The following is a 21,657-nucleotide window of genomic DNA, read 5'->3' as shown; positions in this document are numbered from 1 at the left end:
CAAAGTTTGAGAGTTTAAAAATGGCATAAAGATGGGTATGATATCTTACAATTGACCTTTAGCTACAGGAAAAGTTGAATATTACAGTTAAAAACAACAGTTACCCTAAGAAAAAACAAGTGAAACTGCAGATCACGGTTAAGGGTGATGACCTTAAAGGTCAAATCTTAGCCAGGGGCAAAAATGACAGGAGAAGGGGGAGGAGGAAGACAGCGGATAGAGAGGTGGCACAAAGGAAGATGGAATGTAAAGGGTTAATCTGCTAAGAATCCCTCTTCCACATGAACAAAGAAGAAAAGTGGGAGGTGGGGGGGCACACAAAGGGTGACGAGAGGGTGAGGAGGGGGAGGGGGACATAGAATTTAGGGTGGGGGTCCATTCCCTAACCATCTGGATCTATTGTTTCAGGAACATGGGGTGAAGGATGGAGAGCTGGAGGAGGGGAGAGGGGAGGGAGGGATCACGCCCTCTGAGTCTGGTCAACCCCAAGGCAGAGGCTCTGCTCATAGGCCCGTCTATGGAGGTCGTTTTTTAATCATCGATGAAAAAAAAGGACTAATGATAACATAGACACAGCCATCATCTTATTCATTACTACATAAAAAATGATTTTCCATTATTCCTATTGTACATATTTTATGTTGTGTTTTCATAGTTTTATTTCTATTGTGTTTGTTTTAAGTTCCTTAACAAAAGGAGTTCTGCTGTATTGTGTTCTTAACCAGACACTGACTTTGAAATGAAGCTCCTGTTTGTGATTTTGAGAATGATGAATGATGTCAGGTCAGGATTGAAACTAGAGCTCTACGAGTCTTTGTATGGGACGGGATCACACTCTGTACAAACACTAGTGTAACACCATAGCAAATAAAATGGAAATACATACATTATCAAAAAAAACAAGACAATACAAGCTCTCTTCATACAGGGAAAAAAAAAAAAGTGAATGTGACACTCACCACCACCATGAATGCAGGAATCCCGGAGGCTCCCCTAATGTAATATTCTTCTCCCATCGAATCTGAAGGAGACGGGAGGAGACGAGAGAGAGGAGAAAAGTCACTTGCAGCCACTAGAGAGTGAGAGGATTATGTCTGCAGGTCCAGAGGTTAAGAACATATAATCAGTCTGTCTCAAACTGTCAATGGCCTCGGACGTGAAGATAGGCATCTTTCCTGCTCTGTCAATCTCCATCTTCCTGACTGCTGTCCTTCTGTTGTGTCTCTGTCCTGCTTCTCCGTTATTTTTCTGTTACATCTTAAGTGTCTTTGATTGTAATTATAGCTCAATTGTAAACTATTATTCGCTTGTCTGGAACCAAACAGGCTGTTTTTTTTAGAACGTGAAAAGTATTGGTTTAACAACATTGTGTTTCCATGCTGCATCAGTTGGTTTTACACTAAAGATTCTCTGTGGCAGACAGTGTGCATGATCTGCTGTAACTTTACCGGATTTCCTTTTCAAATATTGATGCAGCACCTAACACTCGGTCATCTTGTTCAGCATGTTTGCACCGATGATACAAGTTGTTGTGAGCATCCACTACTGCAATAAAATCCCAGTTTTTACTGCCGTCCACTCATAGGTCATCAAGGCCCATGTGACATGCGTAGGGTTTAATTGCTGGAGATATTTTAGTTTTTTCTTCTCTGATCTAGACAAACATTAAACATGCTTCAAACTCGTTGGAGTCATGGTGCCATCTTACCTCGGACAGGAAGGTCTGTGCGGACTTCTGTGCTCCCACATGTAGCAGGTACTCGTACACATATAACGCTAACCTGAAAGAGGAAGAAAAACATCTCTTAGTTTACCACATTCAGCTTCATCACCTCCCAAGTCAGACTCTTTCTATTTTCCCATTAGACTGACATGTTGCATTTCTGACACCTCATCTGAGAGAAAATAAAATAAGACAGACTTTTATTAATCTCGAGGAAAAATCTTTATCTAAAAGTTAGTTGTAAAGCTGAAAAAAATGCTTGCAGATGCAGCTGATGTCCACTATGTTTATATCTCAAAATGGTTGGAAAACGTATTGATTTACAGCCACCGGCGTCAACAGTTGATGCGGGCCCAGAAAAACTACATGATTTCTAGTTCTCTGGTTTGTTGTCATTAAAAACTAGCTCCCAACTACACTACACACATAGAAACAGAGTAAAGTAATATGTACTTGTCTTTGTATCTTTTGAGATGTTTATATGAGAAAATGTACTGTATGTCTGAAGAAATGTCAGGTGCATGAGCAGTGTTCCCCCCAGGTCGATCTGTTAGGGGTGATGGCCTGGTCTTTGGCTCCCTGAAATTGGGGGTGGTACAACTTTTCGTTATTTTGTTGTAAATAGAGGGAAGAGACAATAAGTTATAAGACGTTAATGCTCTGCTGAAATAAAACGAGTGCACAAAAATTCCATAAATAACAAATTTTGTGCCTCTCTATTTGGATGGTGGGAGGAAATACAGATGTGTAACGTTTTCGCCCGCCCAGTTCATCCTGATATATGTATGCACTGCTGGAACCGCTCTGCAAGCAAAAGACCTCAGGCGTTCCCAGGCGTTCCCAGGCAGTTTAGCCTGCAATGAGGAATTTATTGTTTCAATTCACTACATCAACAATCAATTCTGATCGTCATCCTGGTAGAAACCGAACCAATTTCATTTCAATGCTCCCTATTTTGAAGCTTTACTGCATTTGGGTATACCACTTCATTTACAAGTAGACACTTCAAGTAAGCAGCCAAAAATATCTAAAAGAGTCGAGCAGCTGTTTAATGTTTAAGTTTCAACCAAACTTAAAAAAAAGGTGAAGATGAGGTTCTAAAGACCAACAACAGATAAAAGAAATTATCATCAAGCGTTTGCTTTCCAAATCAAAGTCACACTTTTTTATGTGTTACAAAGGTGTTTGAATGTATTCTTAAAAAGATGAGGTTACAAAAGTGACTGAAAACTGCAGGGAAGTCAGGAACCCTGAATCAATCAGTTAGCAAATAATGGAAAAGGTTGCTGTTGTTTTTTTACCATATACAAGTATGTTGGTCATTCATCTTATTTAAACATAACTGAAACAAAAAGAACTACTCCCTGCAGTATAAATGACAGCTGTGCACAAGTTGTTTCAGTCGCAATGCTTGTGTTGAGCAACCATCACAACAGTTAACGTCACACTGATACAAAGGGATGCTCTTAGGTGTAACCTCAGATGCAGGGACTTTATAAGGTTTAGAAACTACAACCACGGCACAAACGACAACTGGCTTCAGGTCCGAGCCCTTGAAATGTGATTGAAGGTTTTTGGGTTCCTGTAAATGTTGTGAATAAAGTTGCTATATGATCTGAGCATCACATCTGTGGTGTTCTTCCACATCACATCATACAAGCAGCCAAAGTCCTTTTATCCTACCTGAAGCTAAAGAATCACCTACAGAGCCGTCTTAATAAAACAAGAATATGACTGAACACACCAGATACTGACAGAAAAGCACTTGGTACAACAGGATTCTCCACTTCTTTTTTTTCAATTTTTTTTAAACGCTCCAGACAGACTTTTTTTTTTAAATCACTGCTATTACACATGAGAACAGCAATCCACCAGGGTCTATTAGCACACACAAGAACCATGCTGTGGAGTGGGGAAACCCCCATTGGCCCAACATTGTACTCCAACTCCGTCACTTAGTCCTGTTTAATAGGCTGTTAATGGACCATCAATCGACCGGCAGCGTGGATATGACAGTGGCCCGCATGCCCAGAGTAGACAGTCCTCTGACAGGCCAATAAGGTCCTAATGAGAGGGCCAGTAGCTCAGTGTCATTGTCCCCATCATTAGTCAATGAAATGATCAACGAAACATGGTTTTTGGATAATAAGGCTGTTGTGCAGTTTTGGTTTTTTTTAACCATAAGCAGCTCATTTGCTTTCCCAATGCTGTCTGTGGCTGAACGTGGGGACAACTCAGACATCTTCTTTTAGACTTTTCTGATCATTTATTGAAGAAAAAAAAAGTTTGGATAGGGGTTCTGATGAGTTCAAAGTAACTATCACAATGTTTAAAAGAAGCTTAATGGAGTCTGTTGTGAAAGCTGCTCTGAATTTTCCCTGACGAATATTTAAAAAAAAAAAATATATATATATATATATATATATATATATATATATTTGAATTATCATGCTGCTTACATGCTCAACCACTGGCTGAAACCTCAGGCTGCCTCTAGGTAGAACATTACAACTTCTTCAGATTCTGCTTATTTATAAAAGGAACTCAAACAATGAAAGAATTCAAACTTGAGTCAAACAATTGAACACTACAACAAAAAAATAAGAAGTTGAGATGGCAACAACATTGGGTATTATTTCAGTCATTTCTGAAGTAGAATTAAAAACTCCCATTTATCAAAAGTGAAATGTGCAGCTCTTCCTGGAGGCAATAGAGAAACTAATTGTCTAAAAAATTAGCTGATGAACTCATTACATAAACAATTAAGATTATTTAAAATTACAAAAACAAGTTATGATCAGAAGTTATTTTCCAAATTCTGTGGTTCTGAAATTGTGTTTAGATTTCATATTTTAGAAGTAAGTGTTTTTTAATCCATCATCCATCCTTTATGTCACTGCTAAGTTTTAACTAACGCAGATTTAAGTGTCACTTCAGGCTATAAATGCTATAAGTCTATTGAGTTAGTGCTCTAAACTTAAGTGTGTGTGTAGCTATGAATAATGGCAATAAATACATGTTCACATGGGACATATTACTGCACTCCAGACTTGCAGTATGAGGGTCAAGAAAACTAATTTATTTATATAGTTCCTCTTTCTGCTGAATGCTGTGAATCAGCCATCGGGCTGCATATGGGAGCAACAGCAACAACGGCTGTGGTGTGTTATGATGGAGATACTATCTGTGCACGACCTGTTCTTAATAATAATGTAATGCAAAAGACTAATTTATGCATTGTTAGTATGCAAATGTAGTCTGTAAGAGGAACGAATAGGCAAATGGATGATAACAGAAGGTTGGAGACGATGGTCACTACATGATCACACATTGTCCCTCACGTAGACACAACACAGGAGTTATTTTCTAACATCATAACAGCAGAAGGGATGACAGCTGGCGCATTTAAATACATGTGCCTTAAGGAATTTATGATGCAACGTGTTTTTAACATGGCCAAAGATTTTAAATCCAAACTTTTTGTGCCGTGACACAAGAACAGCTCTGCTTAGCTTAGCAATCAGTTCTTCACACACTAAGGGTACACACTAATGCTGAATGTTGTTTTATTTTGTACATATGACAAATGTATGACAAAGCTCATAATTCAGACACAACTCCAGATAAAATTTCAAGGCTGTTCCCCACATCCCATACACAACAATGAAAGAGACATCCTAGACTTCAGCTGATCTTCACACACGGTTAACCCCCTATATGACTGACCCAGTGGATGTATACGTCAACAAGCAGTGTCAGACCCGGGCCAAGCTTTATGTTGACACTATACTGAACTAGGTTTTGTTCAAGAAGATCAATGCAGTTATTGGTTTTTAAAAATAAAGATGTTGAGATTTTAAAATAAAATAGCTCCTCCTTACCTAAACTCCATCATCCAGGTCTACACTCCCACCCACTACACTCAGCCAATGAAAATGTCTGATCTAACCCTCGCGGCAGCATTCTGAGTCTCTAACGACTCTTCTCCTCTGTCGCCCCCTGGTGGTTGAACGAACCTCCGAAGTCCATTTGATCCAGAGACCCTTTGCACCTTTAAGAAAAAGCTGAAGACCCAGCTCTTTCATGAACACATGATATTAATGAGGACCATAATGATGACGACGATGGTTTTGATAATTATTAGAAGTCTCAAGAACAGCTGTCGGTGTTGGGCTCCGCCTCTGTGCATTGCCTGTCAGCACCTGAGTGTCCAATCAAATTCAAAGCTGTTCATTTGCACTTTCTGACGTTGTTTCCTCCTGTCTAGATCCTTACTTGTGTTGTACTTACTCTTTGATGTACGTCACTTTGGATAAAAGAGTCTGTTTAATGAATTGCAGTATTGTCTTCCCAATAGCAGTTCTGTTTCCTATTTTTACCAACCAGCTCCCAATGACTGATTCAATAGTGATGTGACAGCTTTTAAAGAGTGCTATTTTCTGTACCTAAAGGATGATGTGATCATGTGCTCTCAATGTTGTCTGCCTGGCTGAAGTATAACTCTTCGTAACACGTTCAAGTAAATAATGAAGGATGACGCTGTGCTTTAAAACCCACTTCAGCTGGCAGTCATAACTGAAAAAGTATCACTGAAAACTATAAAAACATATCTGCATGGAGACCTTTGCCTGAACTCTGCTTGTCACTGAAAAACACTGACTGAAGGCATCCTAACCTTAAAACAGGCAGAGCCCTGTCGGACAAGCTAAGCTCATGTTTGCTGAAATTTGGCTTGCAACCCATTGCCACTCACCCTGACATCAGAGAAACAATCACTTATAAGCTGAAACTTCTACATCATACTGTTTTGACAAACATTATATTCTCCACTAGCACCACACTGTTGTTGTTTATTGTCATCACATGAAAAATTGTCTGGTTCAGTTGCTTTTCCCTGCTTGAAAAAAGGTATAGTTGCCAGTGGCAGCCATAGTAATTCATCCACAGTGGCAGAGCAGTGCAACTTGCTGTGTCGTCTGATACTGTTTTGTAGCAGCGAGAAGGAAACTTTGGGGTGAGTACAGTTTCATTTTGGGGGGTGCTGATACTGGGATCTGTACCACAACAACTTTATTTGAAATTATTTTTTTTTATTCTCCATACTTGTTGAAAATGCCAAAAATGGCCAAGTGTAAAAAGGGCCATCCAGATATCTAGACTATACTTTGTGCATTTGGAATAAAGTTGTATGTAATTGTAAAGTTTCTCTGTAGTATGACCTGAAGCACAGCTGCAGACAGTCTTGCTGAAAAATGTGGACCACACAGATTAAAGAGTTGTATAAGTCTTATGCTATGACCGGGTCAATCACAGGTTGAACATGGTTTGAGTAGACCTGTGGCTCTTGTATAAGAGCGGTTAAAATCTCAATGTTAAATGCATTTGTCTCCCTACAGCAAGCTATCCTGCTCAGAAGGTAATAAATAGCCGAGGGAGTTCCCTTCTTGCAGATAGCAACCCAGATAAGAAAACGTACATGAGCAGGCAGACATCCACATGAACAAACATTTGCACTCCTATTGTCCAGCTCTAAATACATGTATCACACACTTCACAACAGTAACATATCTGACAGCATAAACACATCGTGGCTGGAGCCACGTGCTGATTTTAACACAGGCATAGGGACAGAACAGTTGTTGTTCAGCCGGTGCTCTTAAGAGACTCAAGACTGCAGTACTGTTAAGACACACACACACACACACTCTTGACCACTCTAGCCAGGGGAATCTGACCACTTTCAGAGGCTCCTACCAATTTGTAGGTCACAAAGCTCTCTGTGACCGCTGGTGTAGAGTGTAAGTCACTGCCACTCGCAGGTCAAGCTTGTCTTTGGGACACACACACACACACACCTACACAGAGCAGACAAGTTTTACCTCTACACTTTTAACATTAATCCCTCTATTTCCTCTGCATGTGTACTGATGTTAACAGTATTGAAAAAGCGGGGAAAAGACTTGCAGGAAGGTTCAGGATGCAGAGAGTTAGCGCTTCAAATGTTGACACTGTTAACATCGCTCTGTAAACTCCAGGGTTACTAGCTTGCTTAACACATGTGAAGCCCCTTGTAGGAGTTTTACTAGTAGGGAATAGTTTAGGAGTTGGTCTTATGTCTGGGGATGATAGGAGGATCACACCGCAGAACACCCCCCCCCCCCAACCCAAGAGGCCTTCAATGAAATTTTAATGTGTGGTGTGTGTATGTGTCTTTTTGTGTGGGATGCGAAAGGGGCTGCGTGTGCGTGCACCTGGCCTACTGCATTATTAAAGCTCAGAAGCTTGCTCACAGAACAGGAAGACAATTTTGAGTTGGAGGAGAAGGAGGAGGAGACAGAAGAGCTATATAGTGGGGGGGGGGGGATATGGGGATAGAACTGTGTTTTGACTGGAACATAAGAGTGGGTATGTCCCACTTTTTGACACAAACAAGTAGATGGTACCAGTCATCAGAGGAGCTATTAAGTCATTAAGGGGAGGAAAGAGGACATCTGTGTTTTTGACAGCCAGAATATGAAGTTAATTTCAGAAGGTTGAACGTTACCATTCAACCCACATTTTTTGAGTTAGTACAGTACAGTGGTGGCACACGTTTTTACAACTTGCTTTTGATTTATAATCTCACTTATCTTCTCCTGAAATTAAAAAGACCATTTGAGGTGACCTCCTGACCTTTCTGTTCTTCATACCCTCTTGCCTCTTGGACGTCAGTGCGTGCATACATGTGCTCCCCACAGGGTGAAAAACTGTCCCTCACATATACCACCCAGCACACCTGACATCCTACCCGAGGATGCCCGACAAAACCCTCGTCTTTAAACATGGATGAGTCTGCCCACCATCCCTCTCTCTCCTTGTCGCCTTCCTTCCTCTTCTGTCTCTCTTAACTCTGACGCAAAGCTGAGAGCAGCTGCTTCAGTCTGTCTCAATAATTCAACAGTGAAGCGGGGAATGAGGACTTGGAGGAGCGGCTGGGAAAGGATGGGAAGTGAGAGTTAGGGGAGGCGGATGAAGACAGACATTAGAAGAGCAATGCATAGAGAAGGGATGGAGAATATGGGATCATCACACAGCACAGCGAGGTGTGGGCTTGAAGGTAATGAGGCGCCTGCTGATCTTAACGCAAACATACACATGTGTCTCTGACAACTCTGTCCCACTTCAGCACCCTAAATGCTGACTGGTCCAAGCAGCCAGGGAGTGAGCATTCGCTGGTGTCAAAAAGCCCATCCAGGTGAAGGAGAATAAATCCACCTGTTAGGTAATTCAGTCGTAGTTAAACAGGAACTCCCATCAAAACACCCATAGAGCCTCACACAAAGCACATCTAACAAAGTTTAATAAAAAAAAGGGCTGCAACTGTGTGGTTAGCTTGCGCCACCAGCAAAGCATGTTCCCTGCAGAAAACTGCATTTAATGTTTAAAAAATGTCTCCAATTAATATCTTGAGTTTCACCTGAATTCTCTGCAGACTATCTTAAAGTGTTGGTTGGTGAACGTGCGGTATGTTATCTCCTGAGCGAACAACAGGCTGCGAGACGGAGGCATGCAGACAAAGGGATTGGAGGGCTACAAGCTCCCCAAGCTAACACCACCTAAGCTTCGGACAAAACGAGTGGAAAGGAAACCATTTAATTAAAAAAAAAAAAAAAAAAGAGGCAATTTTAGCACGCTTGTGTGGCATTGGCAAGCGGTTTATATCCAGAACATGTTTTAAAAAACACTCGGGTGACTTTGGGAAAATCGGTACGGGCCACAAAAGTTGAGAGGCGCAGCGCGGAGCTCGTAGCGGCGGCTCGAACACAAGAGCCCAGGGTTCCCGTGTGCGGTGGAACAGTATCAGAATGGAACGCGGGGGGACATTCTAGAACGCGTTCCTGAGCCATTCTGTGACAAAGCCCCCCCAAACAGCTGTATTCTATTTTTAACACGCCGCTCCACCGGGGCGACACAAAAAAGCCAGCTAGCTACAAATGCCGAGCGTCACTCCACAAATGCATTGTTCCCAAAACACTGGGGGAAGAGATGGAACCGAAGAGGGATCCCCATGTATGCTCCCTCACAGACAATTCAGCACTGAGTGCACATTTTCTATGCATTGTTACTGGAAACACGTGCAGCAACTCTCCCTCCTCGTAGAAGTATTGCAACTCTAGTCGCTCAACACTCCCAGTTAGTTTTTTTTGTTGCTTGCATTGAGAGAGAAAGAAAAGAGTGAAACTGGTTGTGGAGCTAACAGCTTCAGCTAACTTAGCAGCCATGCCTGTTGTAGTTGGGGGGTGATGAAAGAGCCAACTAGGCACGCAAAGTAGCAAAACACAACAACAGGACTAGAAAAACATCACTTTTGTGGCATGCATGTTCGCAAAAACAGCTTGCTGAACCCGTGTGCCCCCTGTTTAAGTTTACATCAGTTAGCAAGTTTAGCTACCTAGCACATTCTTCTTGGCTCGCTCTCTGTGTTGTGACAGTGCAATAATTTACTTACTTTTCTCTTGCTTGGCTATCGGAGGGGACCACAGCTCCTTTACCCTTGCCGTACATCTTGGAAGTTGTTCTGATACTTTAATTTATCCCACTCGACACCTGTCAAAGAAAGCTACCAGGAAAACCTACTATCTCCATAGCTACCCAGTTAGTGTTGTCTCCCTATTTCTCCCTTGCGCTCTCTTTGCTCCGGTTTCCTTTTTTTCTACATCCCCAACATTGCCCACAAATCAGGCAGGGTTTCAGCCGGGGGGAACTTGAAACCGTCCACTGGTGGAGCTTTTTTTTTTTTCAATCGCTGTTCCTGGATTCAGCTCACGCCCCCCCCGTTGTGCGACGGTGGGGGCTTCTTAAAGGTACAGTGTCTTAGTTTTTAGTCGACTTCGCTCAAGTTCAAGTTCTCTCCTGGATGCCTTCAAGTTCAGGCCTCACTCTGCATTTGTGGTAATGTGAAGAGCCAAATTAGGAATACAGATTCATATTACATTTCTGAAACTTGTATTTATTGGCAAGAAGCATATCCAAATTGCACATTTAAATGTTTGTGTAGCAATGTCAAACCAAAAGGACTCCTAAGTGGTCCAAATGTCAACCTTGGTAAATCTGTGTGAGACGTGAAGTGCCCCTTTTTCAGCGCAAGTACCTGTCCTGCAGCGGGACATTGGGACAACTATAAAGGGTGACCCTTGCTCTGTACAGAATAGAGGTGCCTCCCATTAACTTTCACCCCTGACCCTCCAATAACTTGGGCACACAGCTGCTTGAGGTAATTAGTGACCTGATTATATAATCCCTAATAGGAGGCTGTAAGTAACTTTACTGGGTTTCGTGCAATTTAGTGCCATCGGTTCCCAAACAAGGACCCAAAGCCCAAAGAAAAAGGTAAATTGACTCATGAGCTTAAACATTCTTGTGTTAGCTGACCTATCCAGGTTCTAAATGATGTTTTGTTGTTCAATAAAAATTCCCCTTTTAACCTAAGAGCGAACGTAGAGCAACATGATTTTCAGGATGATCCTACCATTTCCATAATCTCAATGAAGACATTTAATTGAGATGTGAACCTATTTGCTGGTCAGTTACTCCTACGATCTCCTCTACTTCAAACTATCAATGCACATTTCATCCAAACTATGAATACTGGATCTGATTAGCTGTTAGTTTAAAAGTGCTTGCAGTGTCACGCGAGCATACGGTTGTTGTTTTTTGTAAACGTCAGAATTTAAAACGATCCAGCTCCTTTAATAGTGATATAATCCTTATCTGCCTGCCACTCCCGAACAATACAAACAAATGACACAACGCTCATATTAATCCTCGGTAGTTTGCCAGTATGTTGTTCATAATCACACAACATTCAATCCTCCTATTATGATTCATGATAATCGGCCTTATCCTTTATGTTTACGAGGTGTTCAGATGTGCTGTTCGTTCTCTGTAGCAATGTTTGAATGTGCATCATGTCCCTTTAAGAGTGTGTAGAGGGCAGTTGCAGGGTTTGTGTGTATACGTGTGTGTATGTGTGTGTGTGTATGTGTGTGTGTGTCAGTGTGTGCGTGCGGTTTGTGTGTGAGGCAGGGACAAGCAGTGTGTTCTGTTTTCGTGCTACTTGCTGTGGGAAGGGCACAGCTGACTGTCTGTGTTCATGTGTGTTTGTGCGCACGCGCCGGTGGATGTATGTGTGGACAACGCATGCATTTGTGTGTGCGTGTGGATGTGTCTGTGTGTCAGTGCAAGAGACAGAGAGAGAGAGAGAGAGAGAGAGAGAGAGAGAGAGAGAGAGTCAATCTGTGTGAGTGTGGTTGAGCTTGTTTTTTTTTTTTTTTTTTACATGAGAATACAAACACGTCATGATGAGCAGAGGAGTAAGACGAAAGAGAAAGAAGAGGAACAGGGGCTCTATTTGTACAAACAGCAAGAATTGGATTTCGCTGAACAAATGTGTGTAATGTAAAGTCATAAAGATAAACTGGAAAATGCAATATAGATATGGAGCAAAAACATTATAAAACTGATCGCCTTTTATTTTTGTTTAACTAAGTGTAATCAACATTGCCATCTTAATTAATTCACAAATGAATCAAATTGCGAGGAGTTTGCTGTTTTCCTGCGTTTTTGGTTGTTCCAGAGATTGAGCAACTGGTTTGCTGGTCATTATTATTTTAAGAGATGACAACCTTTAAATGTAACTTAAACTTCACCTACATTTCGGTTGTTGTACATTTTCTGTGGATGATGACAGAAAACTGGATGAGCAACAAAGTGATTGGATGCAGTTCATAATATCCCCAGCAAAAAATCTCCGACAAACAACACACTTTCTCCTCTACTGTGCTGTCAATCAAATGACTATTTCATGATTGCAAAGTTGTGTGACAAAATATGAACATTCAAAATGATATATAATGACAGGTCAGGAAGAGGCCAGCTCTTTTGTTTGCCAAAAAGTTGTGTTTTCACAATTTGCTAAAATGTGAGAAATCTGACGATGGACAGGAGAAATAAAGCATTAAGATATAAAGAAATGTCTTCGATTCATTTGTCTTATTGTGAAAGAAAGAGGATGAGAGAAAGAAGGAAGGTGATGGTGTACGTATCTTTTAAGCTCTGGAAAACAAAATCTATCACTGCCTGATCGTAGATGCAGTATTGATCTGAGTAACCAGTGATCCCCAGGGTCGCCAGCTCTTCCTCCCTCACACACAATAAACATAAGAAGAATCTCCGGGCACTTGTTGTCTTTTTTATGATGTTTCCTTTCCTTTATCAAATGCAGATGAGCAGAAAAGTGCTACATCTTTGAGCTTCCCCTTGTTCAACCTTTCCATCTGTCCTTCACCTAACCATTCCAACAGCAGTTGTCAGTTTTACGTCAGTGATGTATTTGTCGCGTTGTGTTGCCCTTTGTACCCTGTGTAGTGGTACACAAAACCGGTCTCGGTATCAAGACCAGTCCCAAGACCTACTTTTTGAAGGTCTCGTCTCGGAATTGAAAGCATTTTTACTCGGCCTTCGCTCGGCCTCAGACTGGGTAGACTCCAGATTTTAAATCAAGACCATCAAGACCACCACTGATAGAATATTTTTTGCGTGTCATTACTGTGAGCCGTTTCAAACAGAACAAATGACTTCAATCCATTTTTAGTTCGATTTTTTTATCCCCCGGGTTACAACCGCAACCTTCCTGGTGTCACGGTCTAAGTGAGTGACGCACACTGGATTATGATTCGTCATTGATATTTATGGTCTTGGTATTGTCTCGGTCTCAGCCTGCCTTGTCTACCATGTCTTGGTCTCGGTTAGTGTGGTCTTGACTACTTGACTACTTTATTTAACACAAACCCTGTGTGATTGTTTTAAATAACAGTGAGTGAACTGGCATGCTTTCTAATTGAACAGTTTCAAGTGCATATTAAATAATAATTTAAAAAAAACCTTTATAACCTGGGCACACTTGTGAGCAATTCTTTAGGATCTTAAATTTTACTTCCTGCTCTAAATCCACAACCCCCTTGTTCCACTTGAGTACAATTGGTGTCTGTATTGCAATTGAAACTGGTTTGCTTCCTCATATTAAGAAAATAAAGAAAAAGAAGTAGCAAGTTGTTTCTTTTTTTCCCCCCACAGTTTGAGGTTTTACTTACACTCCTGTAAATGCATTACCATAGCTTCATCTTCCACAGAGGCCTACCAGTATAATTTGTTGTAGATGGAGGTGCACCATTGTTGTTGTTTTTTTTTTTTCCTGACAATTTTCTGGAAAATGACTTAAAATGTGCGTTTGGGTGAATATGTTACAATTTCATTCCTGGGGAGTGAAATCACGTGGAACTGATTTAGAGCCATTATTCCTTGTAGGTTGAACTGTGTAAATAATGTATGAGAGTTATGTTAACTGACCCCGGATCTGCTTTAAATAATTCACTCAAATCTCCGCTGAAATATCCTGACATCTTGTAATATATGTCAAGAAATGTGTTTGATATGGTTAAAGTATCAACCAGCTTCATTAGATGTGGTTCATGGTGCGTTAATGCCAAACGTGTAAGTATCCTTTCTGCATAGAGTTTTTAGAAACGTACAAACACAAATTGTATGAATGATAATAGTTGACCTGTAAGATGAAAATTGTTAAGGTTAATAATTCAAGTGTCTTCACCTGGTGGTCCTTCCTACCAAACTTCATTACGACCCCCCTCTCCATCCCTCTTCTCCCTCTCCCCCCTCTCTCTCTCTCCAACTTGCCTCATCACTCTGTTCTTCCTCCTCTTCCAACATCCTCGTCCGCTCCTCTGACCCACTTTCCTGCTACTATCTCCCTCTGTTCTTCCTCCTGCTCCCACATCCCTCATCTCTATCTCTGTCTCTCTCTCTCCCCCCCCCCCTCCTCCTCCTCCACCTCCTTCCCCTCCTCCCCCCTTCCTAGCCTTCCTTCTTTCCCGATCCTCCTCTTATTCTGTGTCCTGCTTTTGTTCATGCGTCTCGATCCTCACACTTCTCCTTCCTCTGCTTACTCTGACGCTACACCTCACCTTCTTTTTTTTTCTTCTTTCTCTGCACCCGCTTTTCCTCTCTTCTCCATTGCATGTCTATGCTTACAGTGATGAAGCCTATTCCAACTTCAGCTTTTTTCTCTGTCTTTATCTTCTGTCTGCTCGTTCTTCATCATCATACTCCTGCAGCTTCCTCCTTCCCTGTTCGCTCTCCCTTATGCCCTTCTTTCCAGCCTCGCTTCTCTCACTCCTCCTCCTCCTCCTCCTCCCTTTTCCTTATTTCTCCTTCCACCACCACCACCATGAGTCATTTCGTGCACTCTGTGCTCCCCTCACTACGCAACAGAGACACTCAGGACAGACATTCATCAGTGGCTCAGATGATAGATGCTGCTTACCACGGGCCCAGCAGCCAGTTAGCCCCCGGTGATGCCTTGTGCATTTCGATACCACCTGGGTAGCGGTAGTTTAGTTCTTAAACTTGGGACACATTCACTTCACAGCCATGTGTCTCGCACTGGCTCTGTGGTTGTGGTTGTGGATGGGGGATGTGCAAACGCATGGAATAAGTATATTTGCAATTTAATAAAGTGTTTCAAAGTCCTGGAATTGATTTTGTGTGTGCATGCGTGTGTGTGTGTGTGTGTGTGCTGAAGATTGTAAGGTATGAAAATTCCAGGGGAGTTAGGTTAATTGGGTCTGAAAAAGAGGTGGGTGTGTCTCTCTCCTCCATGACAGGCTTATTTACATAGCAAAGCTGTAATTACCCTAACGAAGCCCCATCCTATCAGGGAGAGAGTGTGCTCTCTCACACACACACACACACACACACACACACACACACACACAAACACACAAGCACGCACATACACACGAGCAATTCCCAAAACAGGTTTGAGCTCAATCATGGCAAACCTGTATTTTTCATCACTCCAGATCCCTCTCAGAAGCTTTCCCATTCACATGTTCATTTCTAATTGAATGGCATCCTTTGCAGTGCCAATCAGTCGGTTTGTTGGAGTTTCTCTATCAGAGCTCATTGGCTTCTTAGATAGATGTGGGACCCATTCCAAGCACTCAGCAAACACTTCCTTCCTATCCCCTCCTCTGTATTCTAACAGGCTTTCCCGCTGAAGTTAGGGGTAATGTAAAAAAAAACACACAAAAAAAAAGAGGTTTGCTTCATGTCAATGTGAAGCTGAAATCCAAACCATTGTTTCAGGACATGAGAAGTTGTAAGAGCAGTGTCCACATTTGGGGAGTTTGTTATCCATCGCACCACGAAGAAGTGAATAAAAATGATTATTATTCTGTCTTTAGTCAGGTTGTTAATATAAACATTCATCCACACACTTTGACAGCATGATGAGTCAGCAGAGAGGTTGCTTCTTTCAAGGATAGCAATAAATTAAGGGGGTCTCAAAATAAAAATGTTGGGTTGTGGGATGATAAAAGAAAGTTTTAGATGTATTAACTTTGGTTCGGGAGCAGGGCCGCGCCTACACCACACCTTCAATAACCTGACAATCCTACTTATACCTGGTCACCTAACCACAACCTTCAACCCACCCTCCCTTCCCTCCCTCTCGTCCATTTACCGTCCTTCCTCACCCCTTCCTATTCAATGTAGTGCATGCCTCTCCCATGTCTCTCTCTTATTCCAGGTACAGTGTGGGCCCGAGACTGAACCCCTACTCGGTGTCTCCCTTCGCCCCGATCTCTGATCAACCTTCCAGACCAGCCTTAAAGACGACGGCCATCGCTCCCCTACTCCCCTCTCAAACACATACATCTGTCTCAATATACCACATGAAATCACTTCATTGGCGTTTCCACCGTCAAAAATTGGGAATGGAAGGAGAATAAGGGATCCATACCGTCCTACTTTTTTGGTACCCTTCTGTTGGGGTGCCATGGGTACCAATCCAACCCTAAAGGGTCCCTTGTTTACTGTGTCCCTGTTCTTCTTGAATGCTTAACTTAATTAATAGCTGGCCACAATGTGTTGGACTGTTATGATGTCAGACTATTACATAGCTGACGCGGCTATCTCCATCTGGCTTACAATACCGCATACGGTTGGCTGTGGAAACGCAAGCAAGTTCAGGGTTTACTGTACCAAACTGTACCGAACCAAACCGAACTGCTTAGTGGTAACGGGGCTTGAGAGAAACTTGTTTTTTTTTTCAACAGGTTTTGGTTGGTTTTCTCCTACTGCCCTCTAAATCTTCCATTACAACAACTTCTGGATTAAGTTTGACCTCTAAGGGAAGAAGAAGTCAAGTTCAATCATCAGTAGAACCTGTCACAACCCGTAGACATTTGCTACCTGGGGTGACCTGGTAACAAGCTTGTACTCCATTGAGTCATTTTTCTAGATTTCCTAGAAGTCCTTTGCCAAATTGGAGGCAATGTGCTGTAACTTGCCACATACAGTGCATCTAAAGACAGCACTGTCTTATTGTAGGAGCAGAAAACATGTTTTTCCTGTTGAGGTGTGCCGCCTATACTGAAAACACAACATACGTTCTGGCACTATATAAGGATATAATGCTGGGGGCTGACAGGGAACACAATGAATCTGCTTGTTTTACACGTGACTTCTGCCTGTGTCAATGCCAAATAGTGTTGTAAAACATAGAACACTTATAGAGGCAGTGTCTGATTATGGGGCATCAACACTGTAAAAATACAGTAAAGCATCGATTCAGCCATTTAACAAAAGATCATTCTCTTGTTCTCATTCCCTTGAAATATATGACTCTAAGGTGTATTCAAATGACAGAAAATTAATTTCTCTATGAGACAATTACATAAAATATAGGCATGAATAGGAACAAGTCTGACCAGATGATGCAAAATTGTGCATTAACTCAAGAAAAAAAACACTTTAGAGGAGAGAGATTCGGAAAGAAATATCATGATCCCTGGTTCTTGGTAAGTTTCTCATGAACTTTCTAAGAAAGTGACACAGCATGACTATGTTTTTAGACTTCTAAGAGAAGTGGACGAGGCCACCATGACCGTCCCCACTGGTTTGCAAACTGCAGGGTTGTTTTATTTGTGTCTGCTTGGTGTGTGAGTGTGTGCATTGGCATGACTGTATATACACCAATCAGTCATAACATTATGACCACTGACACATGAGGTGAAGCTCTGAAGCAGCTCTGGTAAGATGTTCCTGAGTTGTAGGGCTCAGTACCTACCAAAAGTGGTCCAGGGAAGGAAAACCAATGAACCAAGGACAATGTAATGGGTCCCCAGGGCTAATAGATGCCTGGGGAGAGCAAAGACTGGTCGGTGTGGTCTGATCCACAGAGCTTCAATTGCTAAAAAAAAACAAAAAAAAAAACAACGTAATGCTGCATTACCAGAACACACAGTGATTTGCCGTTGGTTGCGTATGGGACTGTGTAGCGCTTTTTAAAATCAAGGTTTTACAAAGTGCTTTGACAATGCAGAAGAAAACATAACAACAAAACATAGGAACCCAAACCACAACAGAAAACCATGACAACCCACGGAAGAGACACCCAACCACTAACAACAAAACCCCGACAGAAAGTATCAATAGCATGTATCAATAGCATACACTGTAGATATTACTGGACGAAGCCTGAGTGACGTCAGCCATCTGTTACGGCAGGGGGCTCCGGAGGCTCATCGGCAGCAGCCGCCACACTGGAAATGCTGTCTCAGCCTAACTTTGAGCCAGCCTTAAGCGGACAATTGCAAACTGCAGGATTTTGCACTTCCTCATTGGCTTCATTTTTCATTACCGGAGGTTTCCGCTTGGTCAAAAAATTTGAAATAAAAAATTCAAATTAATGTAGCCATGCAACCATCCTTCATTTGTTCTTTTCATGGCCTCCTTTTGAACATTTCTGTTTGCATTTTTCCTTTTAATACCAAGTACCATAATCAGGACCTTTACCGAGGCGGCATCAAGAACTTCCATCACCATCATTACGTTCGGCCCTTCCCTCTCTCCGTACTTCCTATTCTTACAGGAATTTAATCTTCCAAGCCATCGTTGTTTTTCTTCTCCCCTATTTTTACTGCTGCTGCTGCTGTTGCTGCTGCTTGGAAGACCACAGACTGCCTCCCTCTGTATGCTGCCCCCCCAACCTCCCCCCCCACCCCCACCCCCCTCCTTCCCTGAGCCTGTCTCTCTCTCTTGCTGTATCTCTATTTGTCTAACTCTCTCATGCTGACTGTCTCTCTGCCTGTCTCTCTTCCTCTGCTCTCTGTCCTCATCTCTCCCCCTCTTCCCTCCTCCTTCCACCCAACTTGTTCTCTCCACTACTTCTTCACTCCTTCTCACCCCCCCTCTCTGCTCCTCCTTTCTCTTTTTTTCTTTCTCCTGTCTGTCTATCGGCTGTTTAGTAGCTCTGCTGTACGTGCCACAGATTCAGATGGTAGTCAAATGGATGACGGAGACAAGCACAGAGACACATGCATGCAATTAAATGCTCAAACACACACACCTACACACACTTGCATTTGAAGACAGGCAACTGCACACATGAACAGACACTCATGCACATTAATGAACCTTAATATTTTACAAATAAACTGTATTGGGTCATTCACATTCAAGTCTTTCAGTCGCCTGCACAGTCACTTTAGTAAGTAAGATACTCTTGCAACAGCCATTAGAAAATAGTATGCAGGACATCTTAATGAGAAGGAGACTTTTTTAAAGATTAAAAATAAGAATGGGATTTTTTTGAATAACTTGGGATGTTCAGCAGAGAAGAGAAAAAGGTGTGTAGGTTTTGGTTATCGGTGTGTGTGTTGTCATGAAGGAATAGGATTTGTGTATTGACTGTTTTAATGTTTGGGTTAGAGGGAGACAGCGACACCGAGAGAAAGAGAGGGGGAGAAGAGGGAGTGGGGGAGGCAGAGAGAGAGAGAGAGAGAGAGAGAGAGCGAGAGAAGCACAGAGTAAAGAGGTCAGTCTAAGCTTATGAAACACTTTCTAACCTAACCCGGCCTATTTCTGACAGGGCAGTACTGTGAACTTACAGTCAGACACACAAGTTCCCTGGGTTGACAGCGACATGCCTTTTGGGAGTGACACATAGAAACACACGCATACACACACAGAAAATAATCACACACACGGTATGTCAGTATCAGACACAGTCATGTTGGTTACCTTATTCAGCCTTTTAGAGAATCAAAACTAATTTGAGCCTGGAAAACCAAGAAGATAATTAATCACAGTTAAAGCCTGTTTACCTCTAGTTATGTGGATTACCTGTGGAATCTTGCAATATATAATACATGTCATCAAAGGAAAAGTTCCATACTTTGGAAACATGTTTTACACGTACAGGGTGAATAATCTTGATTAACACACAGATTCCCTTGTGATGGGCTGGTTGTTTTTCCTCTAGTGCCAGTGACAGGGTTGCTACAGAAAATTATTTTAAAAAATGGATGATAAAGGCAACACTTCTAGAAGCATGCAGCCATCTAGAGAGAAAGTGCTGCATCAAGCATCTTTTTCCAAAGCACTTGTGTATAGCAGTTCTGAGTACTACAAAGTGTTGAGTTACGTTGTGTTGTGTTAGGTTGTGTTGTGTTAGGTTGTGTTGTGTTGCGTTGCGTTACACTGTGTTGCGTTACACTGTGTTGCGTTACATTGTGTTGCGTTACATTGTGTTGCGTTACATTGTGTTGCGTTACACTGTGTTGCGTTACACTGTGTTGCGTTACACTGTGTTGCGTTACACTGTGTTGCGTTACACTGTGTTGCGTTACACTGTGTTGCGTTACACTGTGTTGCGTTACACTGTGTTGCGTTACATTGTGTTGCGTTACACTGTGTTGCGTTACACTGTGTTGCGTTACATTGTGTTGCGTTGCGTTACATTGTGTAACGCTATGCATTGTAACGTTACATAGTGTTGTTTCATGTTACGTAGTGTTAGGTTACATAATGTTATGTTTCATAGTGTTAAGTTATGTAGTGTTACATTCTATTGTGTTATATTACATTGTGTTACATTATGTAGTGTTACATAATTTAGTGTTACATTACATTGTTTTATATTACGCATCGTTACATTATACTGTGTTACATTACGTAATGTTACATAATGTAAAGTTACACTACATTGTGTTACATTACATTGTGTTATATTACATTGTGTTACATTATGTAGTGTTACATAATTTAGTGTTACATTACATTGTTTTATATTACGCACCGTTACATTATACTGTGTTACATTACGTAATGTTACATAATGTAGAGTTACACTACATTGTATAACATTACATTGTGTTATATTATGTAGTGTTACATTATGTAGGGTTACATTATGTAGGGTTACATCATTTGGTGTTACATTACATTGTGTTACATAATGTAGGTTTATGTTACATAGTGTTACGTTATGTAGTGTTGAGTTATGTAATGTTAAGTTAGGTGGTGTTACATTACGTAATGTTCATTATGTTATGTGTGGTATGTTGGGTTTGTCACCTTATTTTTGTTACCTTCTGTTGTTGTTGTGGTTTTTACATGTAATGTATGTCATGTTAGTTATGTTATGTTAGTTGTGTTATATTTATTTAACGGTTGTTACAGTATGTTGCCCGCATAGTAACTGAGTCAATGTTGACTTTTGGTGTGTGATTTCTTTTCACATTATGTTCAGTATCATTAAGATAAGATATAAAAATTATGATGTATTCTTCGTTTAATGTGAGTCATACATAAGGTTATGTTCACCTAAATGATGGTAAATTAATTAGTTATTGTTGATTTTTAGTGTGTTTGTGTGACCCATCTCTGGTTTAGAACTGATCTCATCTATCTTTACACTATTTTCATGTGAAAACAAATCTAGTGCTTTAATCTGACACTACATGCAATCAGTACCAAACCACTGGATCAGTCCACCTGGGAAGCAAATAGAAACAACTGTTTTCATTTGTGAA

At 41.4% G+C, this 21,657-nt stretch overlaps 1 protein-coding gene across 5 annotated transcripts in view; it reads right to left on the bottom strand.

Moving 5' to 3' along the window:
* The window catches only part of zgc:110158 (uncharacterized protein LOC553590 homolog), a 38,200-nt gene extending 27,734 nt beyond the window's left edge, over positions 1–10,466 (bottom strand). For 2 of the 5 annotated variants that reach the window (XM_061063884.1, XM_061063888.1), the window contains exons 1-3: positions 10,212–10,466; positions 1,709–1,781; positions 960–1,021 (exon numbers count right to left, since the gene is read on the bottom strand). In XM_061063884.1, the coding sequence (XP_060919867.1) occupies positions 960–1,021; positions 1,709–1,781; positions 10,212–10,267 (191 nt within the window). In that variant the 5' untranslated portion in view covers positions 10,268–10,466. The remainder of the gene's footprint in view (positions 1–959; positions 1,022–1,708; positions 1,782–10,211) is intronic. The other 3 variants (XM_061063885.1, XM_061063889.1, XM_061063887.1) reach the window with 2 other exon arrangements.
* Between the last annotated feature and the right edge of the window lie 11,191 nt (positions 10,467–21,657).

The sequence above is a fragment of the Labrus mixtus genome, chromosome 18 (assembly GCF_963584025.1).
Source record: "Labrus mixtus chromosome 18, fLabMix1.1, whole genome shotgun sequence".
Lineage (NCBI taxonomy): Eukaryota > Metazoa > Chordata > Actinopteri > Labriformes > Labridae > Labrus > Labrus mixtus.
This window is presented reverse-complemented; position numbering and strand designations above follow the sequence as displayed.